The following is a 23,079-nucleotide window of genomic DNA, read 5'->3' on the forward strand; positions in this document are numbered from 1 at the left end:
CAACCTGTATATAACGGATATTGTAATGTCAGGAAAACCTGTATATAACGGATATTGTAATGTCAGGATCACAGACAGGACAACCTGTATAGAACGGATATTGTAATGTCAGGATCACAGACAGGACAACCTGTATAGAACGGATATTGTAATGTCAGGATCACAGACAGGACAACCTGTATATAACGGATATTGTAATGTCAGGAAAACCTGTATATAACGGATATTGTAATGTCAGGGTCACAGACAGGACAACCTGTATACAACGGATATTGTAATGTCAGAAAACCTGTATACAACAGGCACTTAATCAAAGTGAAAAAGACATACAATGAGCATAACGGGGTATTGAGTGACATCGGCAGACAGCGAGACCTGTGGATAACGGTCACTTTTCTTAAAGTGGCAAATGCGTATAAGTAATTTATACCGGGTATTTAGTCAGAAGACAACCTATGAGAGCAATGTGTCAATTTTGTCACTAAAACGATAGCAGCCATGTCTAAAAAATGACACAAAAAAGTCACAAAAAACGGCTTTTGTGTCGTCTTGCATCTGTGCTATTTACCATCGTTTACCCACGCCCCTTTTTTCTTTCATATCAACTGTTGCTTCTCCTCTGTCAAGTTTAACAAAAATGGTTGTTGTATCACATCACGTAGGCAGTAGATGCGTACATTATCGCGAGTTGTGACCCCAGTCGGGAGCTGGCTTTAATTGGTTGACAGCGCGTAACGGTACTAGCCCTTGCTGGGTAGATATAACGTGATATAAACAAGAGGAACAAATTTGAATTTAATTAGGACTTGAGGGTGCAACTCCACCGAAATATGGCATGTACGAGCTTTTTCAAGATTTTGTGGGCTTTACGGAATATTATCCTTCTCGTCATCGCCTTTCTCCTCCCAATTTTTTTTCTTATGGATGCCTCTTTGGTAAGTTCTTCACAGGTATGTTTGTTGATATTGGTTGATAAATGTGTTCCCTGATGGATTGATTCAAGATGTACTCATATCTGGTCAATGCTAGCCATACTGTCAGAATGTCTATGTCTGGTGTCAGGGATAGAAGACCATCGGATTACATCAGAAATGGGTATTTTCTACTTTCTTTTGAACCCAAATCCGATTCATAATTCTATTCTCTTATCCTATCTTTAAAATTCCGAAAATTGTAATTGTGCGCACGTGTCATCTGGTAATGTTGACTGCACATAGGATAGTTAATTGTTACATTTTAAAACCTTCAAATGTGTTAGAATTAACCATAATATCAGCAATAGTTTCGTTAATGAATGAGAAATAGAACAGATAATTACAACCTTTAATAAATGTCAATTAGCGACAAAGTTTCAAAATACTAAATTGCAATACGGACACACAGGTCTAAAATCAACTACAATGTATTCCAATAGAGGCAAATTTACTCACTGCTAAGATCGTGGTTGGTTCAAACAAATAGTACGTCATTGCTAGTCTAATTTAAACAAAAAATTACTTCAATGATTTATATAATATAATATATATGCAACTAAAGGCTTGTTAAAGAAAAAAAAACTTTTTTATTGTTTGATCAAAGTAATACAGTAATTACTATTAACAGGATTTCTACAAGGATATATAGATATGCGCACCTCTAAAAATATTCACATTTTGTCATAAAAATTCTCATTTTGATCTTGTAATAATCAAGATATGCATTATGAGTGATTAAGTGGAGCAATTGTAAGACCTCCTATAGGCTACTGTTTGAATACATACAGATACGCGCTGATATCCGAAAAAGACGGGGTATACTCCGGTGTAACGTTGAAAATGGACCTCCGTTGAAAATTGACCTCGGGTCAGTTTTCAACGTTGAAAACGGACCCCGAATGCCGTTGAAAATTGAACATACCGTTGAAAATTGACGGTGTCTAGGGTCAATTCTCAATGGCAGGTCTGTTGAAAAATGACCTTGGCAAACTATCAACGGATGGTCTGTTGAAATATGACCCTAGCACATTCACACATATAGCTGTTGCACAAACATGATTCTCGAATAATGTTATCGCCATTCCGAATAAATTACGTAATTACCGCGATATGAATTGAAATTTGGTATTGTTATCATCGTAACAAATACCTCATTTAAATATTTTAGGTGCTTGTATGTTTATTATGGAGAATACGGCACTACAAAACTTTCATTTTTCTATAGTCATTTTGTCCTTCCGTGTAGATAATGTTAATTTAATTGTTCTCAAACTGAGGAAATGCTATATAACACTGAGGTAACGTAGTAAATAAAAAGGAATTGTTGTTATCAACTGCATGCAAAGTTTGTACTATGTGGTGTTCATTTCCTAGTACTAGTGGATAGTGTTACAAAACTATAATTATGGGATATTATTAATTTGTTTCTTAAAGTGAACAGTCGGGCAAGGATGGCTAAAGTCGGTAAAAATGGTGTGAATGTATCCAGTATAATTTCTTATGAATTGGAAAAATAAAATCTCTCGTCAAAATCTGTCTGCGTACGAAGAAATTAATTTAAAGTATGGAAATTCTAAAACGTCTTCCCGGCTCACTATGTCCAAGGTTACATTTTAACGCAGCCTCGCTTTCAATGCTTTCAAATTTTCTTTACTTTAATGGTCAGAACTGGGAAACTAAGCAGAACTTGACCGTCGTATTAATATGCGAGAACTTTTGAAAGGCCAATGAACGCATTTAGACTGGTTTTCTTTGCCCGACTATTCACTTTAATGATTTTTAATGATTAGGTTTTCGACGACTTACGTTTGTCAGGTATTCAGTAATTGTTAATATATATTTATTCCCTGCAATACAAGAATAGATTTATCATATATAAATCTGCGTATGGATCAGTTATGTTGTGTTCTGCGTATGGTTGTGTTGTGTTATTGTGTTGTTTTGTGTTTGTGTGTTTTTGTGTTGTTGTGTGTTGTGTTGTTATGTGTGGCTGTGTAATGTTATTGTGTTGTGTGTTATTGATGTGTTTTTGTGTTGTGTGTTACATGTTGCTGTGTTATGTTGTATGCTGTGCGACTGTGTTTTGTGTTGTGTGTTTGTGTGTTATTGATGTGTTGTTGTGTGTTGTGTGTGTTGTTGTGTTGTGTTTGTTGTTGTTGTATGCTGTGCGGCTGTGTTTTGTGTGTGTTGTTGTTGTGTGTTGTGTTGTTGCTTCCGTGTTTGTGTAATGTGTTGTTGTGTGATGTTTTTTTGTGATGTGTTGTTGCGTTATGTTGTGTGATGTTGTGTTGTTGTAAGGTGTTGTGTTCTTGTGTATTGTTGTTGTTAGGTGGTGTTGTATTGTTGTTGTGTTGTGTGATGTTGTGTTGTGTGATGTTGTCGTGTAATGTGTTGTTGTGTATTATTGTGTTGCGTGGTTGCGGGGGGTTGTGTGTTGTGGTTGTGTTGTGTTATGTGTTGTTGTGTGATGTTTTGTTGTTATGTTGTGTTGTGTGTAAGGCGTGTTGTGTTGTTGTGGTGATGTTTGTTGTTGTTGGGTGGTGTTGTGTTGTTGTTGCGTGTTTGTGTGATGAGTTGTTGTGTTATGTTGTGTGATGTGCTGTTGTGTTATATATAGCAATATATAAGTAATATATAGGAATATGAATACCCCTAGGTTCTAAAGCCTTAATAAGGCAACATATATATGAGGTGTACATTTCAATGTGTGATGCATGTACAGTAAAACCTCTTTAACAGCAGTTGACCAGATCAATAGTTCGAGGAATAGAGGGTATTCGACTCATCCCGAGGTTGGTCACGATCGATTATCGGCGGTCAAAATGTCTTGTCTCAAAATATGACAAATAATGCATGTCAATAACATTTTAATTACCATGATTTTATGCATTTGAATTTGTATGTTTAGCTAATAGACAAGATCGCCGCATTAACATATATCTATTATTTTATGTGAGAAATATTCGAAAAGACATTCGGCTGTATGAGCCGTATGAGTCAGTTTACAGCTCGAAAGGTGGCACTTATGATATCTAATCCGTAATATATTCTGTAACATAGGTTGTGTATTTAATTTCATATGCGAACAACCAGAAATAAACTGTTTTAGAAAACTTCATCATCATCACCAACTTCATCTTTGTTCCACTACCATCAATCTTCATTTGATAAGAAAATATTATATATTATATAAAAAAAATTATGGATGTGGATGTAATATTATTTGAGTTTCTTCAAAACTTTTTGTATGGAGATGATGATAAATGATATGATGTCTTAAGATGCACGTTTCAATGACAATGAATGGTATAATGTATATATATATGTTGGACAAGGATGTGTGTAGGACAAAGACTTGTGTATCATATGTACTCGCATGTTGTCATCGGAATGTTACAAGGCTTTAAATACACAAAATCAAATATTTGCCTCGTGATCTCGAGGTCACGAGTTTTGCAACATAATTTTGCCCCGACCGTCAATATTATTTGTTTAGTCGTACTGAAATATTTCTCATTTACAAAATTTGACCTTGATTTTTTAAGATTCGTACCTGAGATATAAATACGTAAATATTTACAACTCCTTCACTGTCACATGCTTTCGCCCCGACTGCCATCATAGTGGGGGAGGAGAAATAGGTTCCCATGTACCCCTCTGGCAGTTTTTCGAAACATGGTTTTTTAGGACCGGTATGATGTCTAGTTTCATTTTATGCTTGTTGCCATTGACAACTAATGTCCCATGGGGGTCACATGGCGGCCATCTTGGATTTCAGGTATCAAAAATGACCAAAATGACACATTCGCATATATGCGCATCGACAGAGAACCAGACAACATTCAGAGGCAAATAAACACATTTTTTAATATGATTGAAACATGCTGAATACGATTAAATCATAATAATGACGTTACGTCTTCTCATTTTTGTGAAATGACTGGAAAACAATAAGATTTTCAGCTTTTTTTCCCTAAAAAAATCGATAAATGTCATAATTTTTATCACAAGTAAACAAATTGATGGACAAATCACCTTGTAACAGTCATTTCGAATTATACTAACCCTTGTGTAAACATATGTGTACTATAAAAAGATAGATCACATCAATAAAGTCGGAAAAAGAGAGGGACCCCCCCCCCCATAAAAAATTATCAAAAAATGGCCAAAATTACACATTCGTATATTCGTATATACGCGCATAGATAGCGAACCAGACAACACACATAGGCAAATGAACACATTTTCAAATATGATTGAAACATGCTGAATACGATTATATCATAATAAAGACGTTACTTCTTCTCATTTTTGTGAAATGACTGGAAAACAACAATAAGATTTCCCTAAAAATCGATAAATGTGTAAACATATGTGTATTTTAAAAGGATTTTATGTTTTTTAGCAGAAGAATCGTGGACATCCCCTTCACAACACTACTCATAGAGAGAAAAAAAAATCATAATTATTTTTACATAAATGACATATTTCCTGATCTATGATTCAGGCAGTTCCAAACTACAATTACACTTTTTAACAGCCAGGGTCATGTAAGGATGTGCCAGGTTTATTTGTGGAGGAAAGGTGGAGTTCCCGGAGAAACAACACCGCCAGCTGCCAATACCTGGCAACTGCCCCTGTAGATTGGAACAAGCTACCTAGAGGTGGAGGGCTTGTGGTAATATGTCAAGACATCATACCAATCGGCCATCGCGGCCCCAATTACAACTAGAACGTGGTTAGAAACGTAATAATCCACTCTCTTTTAGTGAACAACTGGAAACATAGAATTTTTCATAATTTTCGGCTCGTGCCAGAACGAAACGTACAACTGTGTTCGAATTGTTATCCTTGTTTTTTTTGTCCTGAAGACACGATGGTATAGCACAGCTCATTACCACAAAACTAAATCTTTTCGGTATCCCGACTGTTACTTTGGTTTTCATCAAACTGCTGCAGGTTGGCAAAGGATTTCATTACTCCAGGAAAATAAATGTACACATCTATTTCGACGATTCCTTCATAGTCCATCGAGTCTAGGAATCGTTGGAGCGATGACAGATGACAGGTTGGTGGGGGGGGGGGGCTTACCTCGACGGCATTGGCAGTCGGGGGGATCAGGTCTCCGAGCACATCAACGTGCTGGAGATAAGGCTGTTCGGTTGGCTCTGCAGGCTTTTCGGAAGATTCTACATTCCAAGGTGGTTTGTGTGACTACAGACAACTCTACAGTTGTCGCGTATCTGGAGGGAAAGGGTGGGGGGCAAAGTCCCACGTCCTTTGTGCCCTCGTCATTCGTGTTCTTCTCTTCTGTCAGGAAATGCGGTTTTAGTCAAGCATTTTTCAGACAGGTTGAATGTTCTGGTGGATACTCTTTCCAGGCGCCGCAAGCCGGTTGTGACAGAAAGTAAAGATTCACAATATCTATTGAGTCGAAGGAGAATGATCTGCTGCTTTGTCCCAGTCGGACGCTTAGGTTTTCCCTTGATAAACTAAGGGGGCGATGTACTATTCTTGCCCATTAAACAGGGTCAGCAGGATTTCTCCTCCCATTACATCTTCAGATGAATATATCAGGTGATCAGTATTGCTAATGAGCAGTCGTATTGTCAATCAGGGGCGAAATGCAAAGAGATGGCCCATGAGGTTAGAGGCCTTGCGGCTTCTTTGGCTCTCCATAATGGGTCCTGGTTCCAGGACATCATGACATCATGTCTTCATGTCTGCTGCCTTTTGACGTGGTCAGACTACTTTCAATGACTTTTACCTACGGTCCCTGTCCTCTCATTCTAATTGACTGTTTTCCTAGGAACCCGTTGTGGTGGCCCAGTCTGTGACTGTTCCTCCTCGGCAGATATCATATGTATTTGTAGTTTTTAACTTATGCGAGCAGGCATCACAATGGTACACCTTTTTCATGGGGAGGTATATCCAAAATTGAAGGAGAATAATTCGAACCCAGTTGTTTTCACTTAAAAAGAAATAAATTATTACGGTTATTGGGAACTGCCTGAATTATGGATAAAACATGTGAACTAGCCTTTGGATGTTTACTGGATCCGGGAATATTTTTTTTCATTATTGGGGAGGGGGTTGGAGGTCATCTCGCTTCTTCTGCTAAAAACCATAAATCTATCCTTTTATAATGCACATCAATTGTTTTACTTGTGATAAAAATTATGTCATTTATCGATTTCTTAGGGGAAAAAAGCTGAAAATTTCAATGTTTTCCAGCCATTTCACAAAAATGAGAAGACGTAACGTCATTATTATGATTTAATCGTATTCAGCATGATTCAATCATATTTAGAAATGTGTTTATTTGCCTCTCTGTGTTGTCTGGTTCTCTATGCGCGTATATACGAATGTGTCATTTTGGCCATTTTTTGATAACTTTTTATGGGGGGGTCCCTCTCTTTTTCCTACCTCACATTATGCGATCTATCTTTTTGTAGTACTCGTATGTTTACACAAGGGTTAGTGCAATTCGAAATGACTGTTACAAGGTGATTTGTCTATCAATTTCTTTACTTGTGATAAACATTATGACATTTATCAATTTTTTAGGGGAAAAAAGCTGAAAATCTTATTGTTTTCCCGTCATTTCACAAAAATGATAAGACGTCACTTCATTTTTATGATTTAATCGTATTCAGCAGGTTTCAATCATATCAAAAAATGTGTTTATTTGCCTCTGAATGTTGTCTGGTTCTCTATTGATGCGCATATATGCGAATGTGTTATTTTGGCCATTTTTGATACCTGAAATCCAAGATGGCCGCCATATGACCCCCGTGGGACATTAGTTGTCAATGGCAACAAGCATAAAATGAAACTAGACATCATACCGGTCCTAAAAAACCATGTTTCGAAAAACTGCCAGAGTGGTACATGGTAACCTATTTCTCCTCCCCCACTATTGGACAAGTGGATTTGGCTGTCAGACAAGTGGATTTTAAAATCACTTGCCCGAATGGACAAGTGTGAAAAAATGATTGTAGAGCCCTGGTACTCTGTTTCTTATAGTTTCATAGAGTTTACTCTAGTTCTAGTGAGTGACGTCTGTGTAAAGAGTTTTCTACTACAACTCTCAGGACATTGAATAAACACTGAAGCTGTTGACTAACAATATTGTTTATACCACACGTGGTATAAACTCTGTACGCATTCTGATTGGCTGACACGGTGAACTTTGACCGAACTACTTATTTCTCAGTGTCACTTCATCATTGTCAACGTCATCAATAATCAAATGACGTCATTATATATTGTGATCGCCGCTTAACGTCCAAAACTGCTGTTGGAATGCGTATGCATCGTGGTCATTGCGTCAAAATACGTGATGTTTTAATACATGTTAAATTGACCTTTATTACTAATAATACATCTTGACGGACAAGAATTTTACTGATGAGTTTCGTAGATTTAATGTGTATGAAACGAACTTGATGTTGATGGTAATATGGCTTGATGATTATCTGGCGGGAAATTGACAATGCCTTGTCGTGCGAATGCTTTTACGTGTATACATGTGTAGTCCGACACAAAGTTTTTTTTTCTGGAAGCAACGATGAAAATTTGAACTCAATAACACTTTAAATGAGTAGCATTTAATCCTAAAAAAGATGTTTCAACTTAGAAGATATTTGATATCGATGGATTCTTTTTCAAACGATAAATTTTGAATACTAATTAGGGTCTTTATGTTGATAAAAATATTACTACACCTTATTTGCATATTTCGTTTTAATATACGTTACCGTATCCCCGCAGTATTTTTATCGGCTAAAAACGAATATAATGTTGTGGTAGAAACACTACTCGTGGTTGTTGAATATTGAATTTATTCCACACTCCTTTATAAGTTATTTTTTAATACAGTGTAGTTACAAAAGACACGCGTTAAGGCTCGTTTCTTTTGTAACTTTTAAAAAATAACTCACTCGTGTGAAATGAATTCAATATTCAACAACCACTCATTGTGTAATCTCTATTTAATCAACTCTCAGCGTATCAATTAAACAGTGCAGCTGTTGTTTACCAATTTGTTTATACCACACATGGTATAGATCATGTACGCATCCCGATTGGGTTAAACGGTGAACTTTGACCGAACTACTTATTTCTCAGTACCACATCATCGATAATCGAGTGACATTGTGCTATGTTGTGATCGCCGCTTGACGTCAAAACTTTTTGTTGAAAAACGTACATTTATGTGACATGGTGTTTGTGTCAAAAATGTGACGTTATTATACGTGGTGTAGGCTAAAATAATCTGTGTAACTCGTTTTCACAGAAAAGGAGTTTACTGGTGAGTTTGGTAGATTTAACGAGTCTTAAACGGACTTGATCTTAATTACAATGACTTGATGATTATTTGGGCAGGAAGTAGACGACACTAGGACGGCTTAAACGGAAACCATTGGTGAAAATGTCGATTTTTGCCAGTTTGACCCTAAAATTCGGCCTTTTGCAGAATTTTCGTAAATGTAAATATTGTGTCAAAAGATAGATCACGTCAAGATTAACCATCATTCAAAATTTCAGCAAAATTTATTAACTCTTGGTTTATATTTATTTCATAGTATGATACAAATAAATCGTGAGAATACGTTTGTCTTCAATTGTGTACAATCTATAATAACAGTCAAATCTGCTATAATTTGCATTAATTCAATATACAGACCAATACTAATTATACTTTCCACTCTTAGATCAAAGGGATATTACTGATATGAAAAGAACATAAGAACAGCTGTTATATTAACTGACTCAACTTGTATCTTAATTTCAATTGTTTTACTAGCTTCACAATATCCCATACTCTTTGGTAGAAATCAAGCTGTGTTCATTGTTTTTGTATGAATAGGTCTACTAATTGAACATCAATATTGATATTATGAGTACAACATTTTTTGCTTGCTATGTTTTTGTTTAGGATTACTGAAGAAAGTCTCGTCCTCCCACATACATACGAAAATTACTATTAAGATTTATAAGAGAAAAATACCAATTCAATAATGTTAACAGGTATTAAAGGAATAATGTCAAAGATATAGTTATATTTAAATTACATTTTTCTAAAATGATTTTTCAGGAGTCACGATGTGCTTACGTCATGATTACTATGGCAACCCTTTGGGTAACCGGTGCTCTGCCGATTGCAGTCACGGCCCTGACACCATTGTTTCTTCTGCCTTTACTTGAAGTTCAGTCCAGCCAGGAGGTATCCAAGAACTACTTCAATGTGAGTCAACAAAGGATGTCGACGCATGCATTTGTTGTCTTTCTTTCCTCGTTCCTGATCATCATCAGTTATTTTCTTAAGGAAAATAAGTGCTTAATCCACCAGTTTGATGAGACATAATACCAAACATATCAAACAATACATCCCACTCGGTCGGTCAAAATTATGCTATTGTAAAAGGAGAGGAGAAAATGTAGCGGCCAGATCGTTATTCGAACCGAATGCTCTACAACTGAGCTACCTAGTAACCAATGATCGACCCAGTCCAATCCCGCTACACACCTTCCTACCTTTTCAAACTCTTCGCCCTCAAAGACATACGAGACCCTTATACCACCACTGTGGGTATTTTAGTTGGACGACAGTTTGGTAACAGTAGAGGAGAAAATGTAGCGGCAAGACCGGGATTCGAACCCGGGACCCTCCGAACACTAGCTGAATGCTCTACAACTGAGCTACCTAGTCACTGATGACCCACCAAGTCCAATCCCGCTACATAAACAACTATCAGGCCAGAAAATTTTCCGTCAAACCTATCATCATGAAACGACACTAATAGGGTTTGGGCTTATATTTGTTAGGATATTTATAAATATCGCATAGGTTCAAGAGTTGTAAAGTCATGCCAGATATCATTTTCACTGTATAATATATTTACGTAAAGCTGTTTATTCCAGGATACCAGTGCACTATTCCTGGTCGGTCTCATATTTGCTGTTGCAATGCATGAGGTCAACCTACATAAACGTATAGCTATGCGGATCACCATGATACTGGGCACAAGTCCTAAAGCGTGAGTGGAAAATTTTGCCTTTTAGATGCCGTAAATAGTAAATAGGACGTTTCGTTTGCCACCTTCTGTCACGTCACAATATGCCATGGAGCAGGGGCATTAATTAAATGCATACTGATTTGTTCTGATCGTCAGAGAAACAAAATCTAAAAGTCGAGATGTATACTTAGTATAAAGTTTCTTTTAAGGTTTTCCAATTAACAGTATTTTTCCACCAATGCAATATGTTACATTTCAGAAATATTACTCAATATTTTGCTTTAGAATGATATTCGGCCTGATGCTTCCAACGTGGTTCCTGTCGATGTGGATCAGTAACTCAGCAACGACATCTATGATGCTCCCAATCCTGATCGCTGTTTGTGAGCAGACGACAGCAATGGATGAAGAAACTGAAGCTGAAGGATCAAGTATGCGATTTTACAAAATATTTTGCATTTAAATGAAATTAAACGTTTAATGGTAATTTTATAGGTTTTGGAGGCTTATTGATTTTATTTTGAATCTTCTTTTCAAAATGCAGATATTGTACTATTTCGGCGACCGCATTGGCACTACTCTCGAAAGCCACCGTTGCTATGGTAACGAACAAGTGACTTCTGATAGGAAAGAATGGAACATTCTGGTTTGGACATTTTGGTTTTGTCTGAAATCAGCGAACATTGGTTAATAGGGATCAGATTGTTGTTGATATTGGTATATAAGGATTTTGAGGAATGCCGAATTTTTGTAATAACGATTCAATTCATGAATGAAAGGGGGGATTATATGAATAAAACCACAATGTAGGTTAAGAGGAAGATTATGTAAAAATCAAACTTAGTTCGATATTATTTCAGAAAAATTCTTTTTATTTTGTTCCAGGGGAAAATGAAGACAACAATGACACACAAGATAATCAACTGATGAAAACAGAAAGAAGAACCCCAAAGACACTCGAACAAGGGTATGTAAGATTGTAAGACTCTTTTATTGGTGAATGATAAAGATAGGGATACTGTAAAGGTAGACATTTTCGCGGGTCGTTAATTTCGTGAATTCCTTCAGTAAACTCTACGCGTAGGGGTTATTTTCGCGATCTTATGATATTCGCGTAAATTATAAAGACATGTTAGTTTTCTCCCTTGATACCTGTTTGATTAGATTCTAACGGACAGTGTACAGTATAAATGTAAAGTTTAAATTCATTTCATTATATCTTAGAGTTCAGGCTACCAATAACTAACGCAAATTGTCCCTATAGTCTGACCAATTTCATTTCGTTCGGTATTTTACTCACCACCAGAAATATACATTTGATAATCATCTCCCTTACCACAGTTCGAAATCGCCCGAAAAATCAATCGTCTCTTTAACCCTGACTTCATCTATTACTATATACTGGCCCTTTGAAAATAACGGTTTTTTCAAGAGTCACAAGAGATATGTTATCAGCCTCCTGGCAAGCAGGAACTAAACTTGACTACTGTTACAAATTCCGAAAATTCCGTCGTTGGTGTTGTAAACGGAAGAAAGATCCATATTCAGTCTCTTTGGCAGATTGTGCAAATTTTGTGTCATCATTATGCTCAGAGGGCTTGAAAACCGCACAATTGCAGGCTATAGATATATGTTTTCTTATCTGATAGCACCAGTAGATAATGTCCCCATTGGTCAGCATTCTTATATAATAAGATTATTAAACGGTATTTTCAATTTCATTCCCCCAGCGGTTAATTATATAAACTAGTACCAGAGTGGGATTTACCCAAAGTGTTGGAATGCTTCAACATCCTCCTTGAAAATTTCATTTAAAGTTATGATTTTATGAGTGAGGTGTTTTACCTTACACCCTAATTCCCTCCCATCCTCCCCTCTTATTGTTAGGGGAGTTTAGAGGTGATATTCAAGCGTCTAATCGATGAAATCAGGGTTAGAAAGACGCTTGATTTTTCGGGCGAGTTCGAATTGTGGTAAGGGAGATAATTATCAAATGTATTAATAAAAACCTAAGTCATAAAACTTTCCTGTAACTTCAAAGGAAATTTAAAATTTTATCAGTGTCCTTTTGTTCAAAAAGGTTCAAGGTATTATTCGTATATATCTACATTTACGTTTTCTCTTCGCTATTTAACCGTTCCAACTGCGAAACCGTTTACACTTGCGTAAATGCAGTCTTTGCCACGCAAGAATAAAAAAAACCGGAACTCTGACTTCCGCAAGAAGTATGAATGTATGAATGTTCTTTCCAAGTTAAAATTCGTTCCTATATGTCATCAAATAATTGCTTGATTAAAAATACCCGTAGAATAAATCGAAAGGTGTTACTTATATGCCTTCATGTTGAATTTTCTCATGAAAATTTTCGCGATCGAGCGAACTTTGCGTATTGAGCGTAAATTTCCCCCTATTCTTTATCCTACGTTTACAGTATTATATCCGAGGGTTGCAAAATGTAAAATGTTTCAACGTTTTGTGATGTGGAAGATAAAATGGCCCTATCATAACCACATATGAAAAAGGAGCTGTCTTTCATACCTCGACGTTTTATTGCAATTTTACAACTGTGATATTTCGCCATTTTGCAACATTTGCGACAGAAAGTCAATTTTCGTTACATAGAAATGGAGAAAACCCCTTTGTTTACACCTTTTATAGTAAAACCAGCCTAATTTTGTTAAATTTGTACCCGGTGCAATAGTGATTTTGTTGATGCCGTGACGTCACGAGTCTGTATTGCATGGGTAGCCATGTAACACAGCCTCAGACGACATGAGTATTTTGTATGAGACAAGTCGGGGAAATTACGACAATAGATATGTGGAATAAAATGGTAATTTCCTCTCATTATACTGGATACGGTTACTCTGGTTTTCTTTCAAACTATACCCCAGACACTCTGATTAGTAGCTACAATTACCAAAGACGTCTTCTGACATGCTACCTATTTATCAATGAAACTTTTGTAAAATTATTATTATAGAACAGCGCGAACAAAAACAAGATATCGAATATTTTACAAATAATTCCCTGTATCATGTTTCTTTTATTTTATAGACTAAGTACATTTAGATATGACAGTCAAAATCTGAACACTATTCTAGTAAAACCGCGAATATAGCTAAAAACGCAAAACTTTATACAATATTGTACAAACACTGCGCTGCATTAATTTTATTGTTTCTTGTATATATAGTACAGTTCGACATGACAGTAAACACCTAAACAGAGGATTTGCTCTTGGCGTGGCGTACGCTGCCAGTATTGGAGGAATAGCTACCCTGAACGGCAGTCTAGCCAATCTGGTGTTTCAGGCACATATTGACAAGTAAGGTACAAATATGGTACTTCGAAATCAATATGACGTTCTATACTGTATAATATTAATATGCTAGAATATGAAAAATGTTTGGATGATATTGTTGACGTCATGGAAATCCCCTTAACGCTATATTTGGGTACAACCTGGGCCCATTGGAATCTTGTATCAACCTTTAAAGTGATTGCACGATTTTTATCTTTTTGGTACGACCTGGAGGTTTTGGGATCTTATATCAACCTGAGATGACTTCACAATGCACGTTCGGAATTTTCTGTTGGATATCGTGTTGTACCAAAGTGGGAAAGTGTAAATTCAGCCAATCAGGAGCGCATAAAACACACATTCATATAATAATATCAAATATGGAAAATTAAAAGTAACCATTTTACAATCAAATAATATTAACGAGTTTTCAGACGTTACCAAGACTACGGAGCTTCTGACTCTGGCCTCACCTACGGTAGCTGGATGGGATTTGGTTTACCTCTCTCATTTCTCATTTTGATCCTGACCTGGTTATGGCTTCAAGTTGTATTTACCAGATGTGGGTGTGTATAAATACTCAAATAATGATTCTCACAATGATAGAGTCACAACTATTATTCTAAATCATTAAGTAATTATATGTATAAACAACTAATTGGGAGAGTATTCTAGTTGTTATATATTAAGCACCTCCTGAACATTTTTTAAACAACTGGTCCTTCGGACGTGTATAAAATTAAAAAAGAAAAAAACCCACATTAAGCAAATAACTGTAACTTACGTTAAAAATAGATAGATGAATAAATAAATAATCCAAACAAAACACACACAAACGCAATCAAGGAAAACAATCATTATCAAATTACATTAGGTTAATGTGATTAGACTTTATAAATTTATAATAAAATACAAAATATAAAAATATCACTACAATGTATTTTTGTTTTGTCAATGAGCTTCAGCTTTTAAATTGTCTTGCTGTGTAAGAAGGAAATGGTATCCTCCATAAAACAGTTTATCATAACAATGTTATTTCAGTCATTGCCGATTTGTTACCATTTCCTTACTCAAATAGCCTTATGGAAATTGTTGTAACTCATGAATAGTCACAATTTTCTTCTTGCACTGGGCTTAGCGCCCCCATGTAGCGGGAAATGTTCACTATTGGATTCTTGGAAATGATTAAGTGAAAGTTGAGCGTCACATATTGTTAAAATCAATAGTATGCCTATTGCTATCGGTTATTCCCCTTGCTACGGAAAGTGTCATCGCTAATACAAATACATAGTTCAAAGTTCATTTAAAAGAACACGCGTCATGTAAGCGTTGTGATGTATTAATATTGTTTTTCCATTGATATCTCTACTCATTGAACTAGTGGCTTCACAATATATACTTGCACATACTCGATTTCCATGGGTTACAATCACTTACTATGTATGATATCAAATATCGACTGGCCTTGTATCATAAACTTGCAGTTGCTGTAAAACGGCTGACAAAGAAAGGCAAGATAAAATGATGGCATTCATTAAACGAGAGTACAAAAAACTGGGAAATATGAGGTAAGACTTGTGATAAAGAATTTCTAATTATTGTTATGTCAATTACGTTCTAAATCTTTTTAAATCTTTTTTTTTATTTGTGTTTTGTGGTTATTCGTGATTGTTACCGAGACGTGATTTTAGTTGTTGTTTTGTGTCTTGATAAAGGAAAAACTTGACTCGAAAATTCCTTCACTGTTAGAATTACTTCTTTACCCTATATTTACTATTTTATCATAGACATGTTTATTAGGATCAATTGTTACCAGGAAGACAACCGTTGATATCACTTCTTTGACACACTCACTTCATCATGTTATGCAAAATTCCAGATTCGAATGATATTCTGTTTACATGTAATTGGTAGTGGATGGCATATTAGGCGATGTGTATATATGACGGATATAAGGCGGTGAATGACATGGCTTTCATTCTGGCCCCGAAGATGTCATTATGTAATCTTATATTATCAAATGAGAAATTTTGACCATGATTTTGTTGATCATACTGACTCATGTGTATTTTAATCCTAAAATATATATTGTTATTTTTTAAAGGTTTGGGGAGATCGAGGTAATGGCGATGTTTGTCGGGCTTACCCTGATGTTCTTATTCCGTGATATACCTGGTGTTGGCGGCTGGGGTGATGCATTCGTGGACGTTGATGGGTGAGTATATGCACTGATCGTTTGTATCTATCAATAGGCTGACTACAATTAATGTCTTTGCTATATGTAAGACTGTAATATAAGAATTTTAGCGTATTGACTACATTAAAACGTCCGCTAAAATTATTAGACTTAATTAAGCCTCAAATTATACCAAAATTTATATTATGTTGTTTGGTATGGAATTGCAGTGTCGGATTATAAATTATAAATATTTTAGCAGACGATTTCATTTAACGCAAATATGTCAGTGCACTTAAAGCGCTAAAATAATTATCTTTTTACATTTTTTTCTTAATTGATTGGTTCCACAGCAATTAGGAAAGTACTCTTTGTGAATGCAAGTGCATAGAAGAATAAAATAAAACATATTTACGAAGTAAGAAAGTGTTTGTGTAAATGTAAATGTATGGCTGTATTGATGTCATACTTAGAAAATAAGAAAATGCTGTGTGTGTGAATGTAAGAAAGAGAGTGTTTGTGTGTGAATGTAAGTGTATGGATGAACGGATTTATAATTACCAATCCAGAATATGAGAAAAGTGATATGCGAGAGTTTAAGGGTGTGAATAAATAAAATTGGCAACAAGTATTAAAGAGTAAATATGATATGTTTATGTCACACTTCATTGTATGAATATGTGATGTAAATTATGAAAACAAAATATTATTTTAATGGGATAAATCTGTTTTTACCACAATATGTCATGTCATTCTACTCTCATGCCATTGTATAAATGTTCTGGTTGTTGGATATTTATAAATGGGATGAAAAAAAGGTAAAGGTATAATGGAACTATATTTTGTGTACTCAGAATTTAAACAACATTTCCCGCACCAATCGATGCCATTTACCATTTTTGAGCTCAAAATCCGAGGTTTCATATCGTGCGTAGAAATCACAACATATATTGAATTATTTGGTCCAAATATGTATTTAATGTTCCATTGTGGTCATTTTGATGCCTCATTTGTCTTCTTTGGTTGAAAAATGTCAATGTTATGATTATTTTTTGTGAAATGCTAGATGGCAGCTATCTTTATAACGTACTAAGCGGAAGTTCATCCTAACTTGTGCAATGCTAACATTTTGATTTCTGATCAGTGGGTCATAAGGATTCAGAAAAATATTGGTTCGGAGGTTTGGGGCGGGATGCATGTGGGACCCTCCAAGCCCAGGCCTATAACGACGTTGGAATATTTCATATTTTCGTGTTCTAGCATAAAATATTGTCTTTCGTTTAGTGGTATACCTTGACTTAATAATTTGGTTACAATGGTTTGATGACTATTTGGCGGGAAGTAGATAGATGTATGTCCGAATGTAGTTCCACAACGATTACTTAATTGTTCAAGTACCTATATAAATCCAGTAAGTAGGAATGCATGGAACAGTTGTTCATAATCAAAATTATTAATAATTCTTTACGCAATAAAGATTTTTAGGTCATCTGAGACGAAGACTCAAGTGACCTATTCTAATCCCCTTTTAGTCTGTCGTCGTGCGTCGTGCTTTGTGCGTCGTCCGTCGTGCGTCGAGCGTCTTGTGTTCGTAAACAATTTACATTTTCGACTTCCTCTCCAAATCCGATTAAATTTTGCACAAACCTTCTAAGGCATAAGGCCAATCAAAATTGTTAATTATATGACCCCCACCCACCAGGGGGCTATGGGAGGAGTCAAAAGGGATGAAATTTGCTAAAATTTCAAAAATCTTCTTCTCAACTCACAGATGTGGTAGAATGAAAATACTCTTTATAGATAGGAAGGTCTCAAGGCCCTCTACAAAAAATATGAATTACATGACCCCGGGGTCTCAGGTTTCCCCTTGGGAAGTGGGTTAAGTTTACTAATGTTTATATAGGGAAAACACATTTGGTCATTTAAATTAGGAAATTAGTCAAATGCTGTCAGAAATATCTCTATGAGATGGCCATTGAATCCTATCAATAAATTTACATGACTGACCCCCAGGGGCCTTAGGGGCGGAGCCAAAAGGGGTCAAATACACTAAAACTTCAAAAATCTTCTTCTGAAATTCTGGAACTGGTAGAATCAAATACTCTTTGTGAATTATATCACCCTGGGCTCTCGTGTTTCCCCCTGGGGAGGGGGTCAAGTTTACTAAAGTTTATATAGGAAAAACACATTTATGAACATTATTTGCTTATTTTTCATAGGAAATTAGTCAAACTGGGTTAGACCTATTAGCCTGAAATAGCATTTTAACATCATATCCATATTGGTCCGTGTCGACCCCCAAGGACCAAATTTCAAAAACCTTCTTCTAAATTCACAGATTTGATGGAACCAGATACTCTTCATAGATTGGAAGGTATTAAGGCCCTCTACAAAATATGTGAATTATATGACCCTGGGGTTTCAGGTTTCCTCCTGGGGAGGGGGTTAAGTTTACTATAGTTTATATATGAAAAACACATTTTTGAGCATTATTTGGTCATTTATAATAGAAAAATAGTCAAATGCTGTCAGAAATATCTGTATGAGATGGCCATTGATCCCTATCAATAAATTTACATGACTGACCCCCAGGGGCCTGAGGGCTGGGGCAAAAGGGGGTCAAATAGGCGCTAAAACTTCAAAAATCTTTTTCATAAATTCCAGAAATGGTAGAATCACATACTCGTCATAGATTGAAAAGTCCTAATTTCCATAACAAAAATTGTGAATTATATGACCCTGGGGTCTCACATCCAAACCCCCCGCCCCCCTGGGAGGGGGTCAAGTTTACTAAAGTTTTTTAAGGAAAACACATTTTTGAGCATTATTTGGTCTTTTGTAATAGTAAAATGAGTCAAACTTTGTTAGAATTATAAGCCTGAGATAGTTTTTTAACATCATATCCATATTGGTCCTGGCTGACCCCCAGGGGTAGTTGGGCGGGGCTAAAGGGGGTCAAAATGACTTCAATTAGAGAAAAAAAACCAGATACTCTTGATAGATTGAAAAGTCAGTTATAAAATCACTGACTGATTTAAAGGGCATGATGGGCAAATATATAGTGTTTATATATCTTTGTTTCATTCTGTATCCGAACTCAGGTGACCGCTAAGGCCCATGGGCCTCTTGTTGAATATGAATGGGTACCTATTTGCTTATAATGATATCACTACACCTTATTTACATCTGTCGCCTAATAACGTTATCTTATTTTGGCCTTTTTGTAGATGATTTCACTGTGGTAGAAACAGATCACACAACTCGGGGTTATTGGATATGGAATGTATTACACACTCGTAAGTTAAAAAAAAGACATGAGCTTTTGTAACTGAAAATGTAAAAATGTAAAAAACAAAAAAATTAACTCAATGGTGTGAAGTAAATTCCATATCCAACAACCACTCGTTGTGTAAACTCTATATATTCTACCAAACTACTGATCAACTTCTCAATCCACTGACTCCGTAACCTATTTCAGATAATCACCTACGCAAAGTGTTGCGCATAAATGAAACCCAACTTATGTTGTTTGATTCAGAACTGTACAATGACGGATACCGCACTGGCCGTTTTATATTGCTTGATTTTGATATAGGAGAAGTACAGTGACGGATGCCACAGTTGCTGTTTTGATGGCGACACTGTTGTTTATATTGCCAAATAAGCTACCAAACCAGTGGAATAGTCTGTCGGGTAAAATACTTTTCATGCACTGTTAACTGAATTTTGACCATGGGTTAATAATTAAAATCCTTTCAAACGTTTTCCTCGGCGAAAGAAAATAAGAAAAAATATACGAAACAAATCTATTAACATATTCTCCTAAGAAACAAAACAGCAAACTACTCAAGTATCAAGCAGTAGCACTAATATGTAGTTCGATGTAATGAATAGCATGTATATTTTATTTTTGCTCTAGGCATAAGCGGCCCTGGTTATGCTCCCATTTTAACTTGGCCGGTTGCTGAGAAGAAGATAGCCTGGGGTGTTATATTGCTGTTCGGTGGAGGTTTTGCGCTGGCTGATGCCAGCAATGTAAGTAGATAAACTATATTATTTTTTGTTGAAATGAATGGTTTAACAATGACCATTACTAAATTCATTCTCGTCACGTATTTGGTATCCCACTCAGCGTTCTCTAATTTGTTTAATTTTCACTGTAACTTTGTATGACAATTATTTGTTTGTCTTCCACGTACTTCTGTATGTTGTCGTTTTGATATTCACGTGTTTCACTAGATTGCTTTAAGTGGTCGCAAATAGGTCTAAATTGGCAATAATTTGAACGCAATAGTTCTATTTGAATTTATTATTATTCAGACTTCCGGTTTGTCACGGTTGATTGGATGTGAACTAAGAGTACTAAAAGACCTTGACCCCTGGCTTATGAACCTGGTTCTGTGTCTTATCGTAACATGCTTCACAGAGATCAAAAGTAATACAACCACATCCACCCTCATGATGCCGATCATGTTTGAGCTGGTACGTACAAAAAATGTTGATACTGTATAACAAACTCCACGTTCTAATAAATGTGGCTTATTTTGTGGACGAGAAGACTTCATGAAGATTTCCCTAAAAAATAAAGTTTCAATTTCAGTTAGAATTGAGATAACTACTCATCGCGAAATTTTCTCACTAAAAATATCAGTTATGCAAGTAAACCCATTTTAAGTTTAAGTATCATTTGAGATTTTGATGTCGAGAAGAATATTACCAATGAAGTATTTATATCGAATTTTATCCTTCGTGTTTAGTTAATATATTCTGGTATGTTATGTTTAAGGCAAATCAAGATTTATGTCTGTGAACATCCGATGCCGGTCCTTTGTCGTAACCCAGTGTTACTTTGATATCAAGGAATAGGATAAAATGTTATAATCATCGTCGAAGAAGCAGAAAACGTCCATTGTTCCATATCAAGCGATTATTGATGTATCTTGAATTATATCATAAATGAAATTCTGGCTTTTGAAATTTTTCAGTCTATGACAGTAGGAATTCATCCCCTGTACCTGATGATACCGACTTGTATCGCCTGCTCATTTTCCTTCATGTTACCCGTAGCCTCCCCCTCTAACGCCATGGTCTTTTCGACCGGAACTGTAAGGATACTGGATATGGTAAGAGAGTTAACTCTATTAAATATTTTAGAGAATAAAAAAGCCTGAAAAATGTTCAGAAAGAAAGTTTCAGAAATATTGCACATTTTTCATGGGTTTTTTTCATGATTATTCATTTTCTGCAAACATATTCTTGTTACCGACTTATGTTTGCATCAAAAATATCTGAAACATAACATTATCGCCATCGGAAGCACATTGATCCATCGAGTACAATTTGTTCATTTCTACAAAAGTGTGAAACAGCTTAAAACAAAAGTTTAAGAAAAGTTACTTTCTTGTAGATCCATTGCTTGGCATTTACATGTCTTTTTTTGTGATATCCTTTTGCGAATCTTTGCATGGCTTAAAGCATATGCTGTCGTTATTTGTATTCCTTTTATCATTTGCATGTTTTTTGTCAAAACGTAAAAATACCTCTCATGCATGTAACTGCTCCACTTCTCGTCTGTGAAAGCATATTTGGATTAAACATGATACTTAGATGCATTTGTTTTGAAAATAAAACATGCTTGCTGAATATTTGTTTTAAAGCATATCTAACAATTGTTAACTTTATGTGATCAGATTAATTTGGTATTAAGATGCCTTTCTTCTGTGATATTTATCTTATTCAGTGCTTAAAAGGGACAGTTCAGTCTAAGAGTCCATTAAAAATCCATAAAAAAATTAAAAAAATGGTTTTACTGTGATATGCCTGAAAAGCCCACTGTAGTGAAAAATGCTTACTGTCCGCCATTACACATAGTGGTCGGATGTCTTGTATGCCGAACCCTGGCCCTTGTCAGTGTAGTAAACAAATTGTCTAAAACTACTCAAATCCCTCGTACAGTAGTGTGTTTACCTTATTAGATGCATGTTCTTGTCTAAAAATAATTTTATCAACTCCTCAGTGGTTATGTATTGTTTTGTGTGACTTTGGCTTGGGTATGGGTACAGCGACATGTTTTACCTGTTTAATCGTATTGATCAACGATTTGGAATTTCAACGGTATCGATTAAAATACTTAAAAATGTCTTGAAATTTGTCAATATTTGTTGTTAAATGTTTCATAAGGATGATCATATTTTGCTTCGTGGTTATGTAACAGAATTAGCCTCACTGAATTGTCCCTTTAAGATATATTACAAGTAATCTTCACAAGCACTGTTGATTACTAAAGCCATTGTATTTTTCAGGCCATGACGGGATTTGTACAGAAAATATTGGCAGTTGGAGTTCTAACGTTAGCAATCAATACTTGGGGCACAGTAATATTCGGTCTGGACGCCATTCCGGAAATATTTATTAATTCCACTGTGGTATCGGTGTGTCCTGTTTTAGAAATTTAATCTATATCGACGGCTAGTTCCTTGTTATAGGGAGGTACGAGCAATCTGGTTTTCATGTGGTGTAATGCTAACCTACTGTGCATGTGGCAAGATCAAACTTTACCGCTAACTTATTTTTTAGCGTATACTAAAATAGGCTTTACTGCCG

General features: G+C 35.7%; 1 protein-coding gene across 3 annotated transcripts; it reads left to right on the forward strand.

Annotated features, from left to right (window-relative positions):
* Positions 1-770: 770 nt before the first annotated feature.
* LOC138309079 (solute carrier family 13 member 2-like) lies at positions 771-23,050 on the forward strand. 3 transcript variants are annotated; one of them, XM_069250212.1, is made up of 14 exons: positions 773-935; positions 10,075-10,224; positions 10,902-11,017; positions 11,282-11,427; positions 11,882-11,963; positions 14,193-14,324; positions 14,735-14,866; positions 15,785-15,868; positions 16,405-16,515; positions 20,072-20,169; positions 20,396-20,511; positions 20,797-20,958; positions 21,462-21,599; positions 22,779-23,050. In XM_069250212.1, exons 1-14 carry the CDS (start codon positions 831-833, stop codon positions 22,929-22,931), a joined length of 1,725 nt encoding a protein of 574 aa, XP_069106313.1. In that variant the 5' UTR covers positions 773-830; the 3' UTR covers positions 22,932-23,050. The 3 variants fall into 3 exon arrangements, with proteins under 3 accessions (XP_069106315.1, XP_069106313.1, XP_069106314.1); XM_069250213.1 differs by lacking the exon at positions 773-935 and adding an exon at positions 9,015-9,288; XM_069250214.1 differs by lacking the exon at positions 14,735-14,866 and having other exon boundaries at positions 771-935.
* The last annotated feature ends 29 nt before the right edge of the window (positions 23,051-23,079 follow it).

This window comes from Argopecten irradians, chromosome 15, assembly GCF_041381155.1.
Source record: "Argopecten irradians isolate NY chromosome 15, Ai_NY, whole genome shotgun sequence".
Classification (NCBI taxonomy): Eukaryota; Metazoa; Mollusca; class Bivalvia; order Pectinida; family Pectinidae; genus Argopecten; species Argopecten irradians.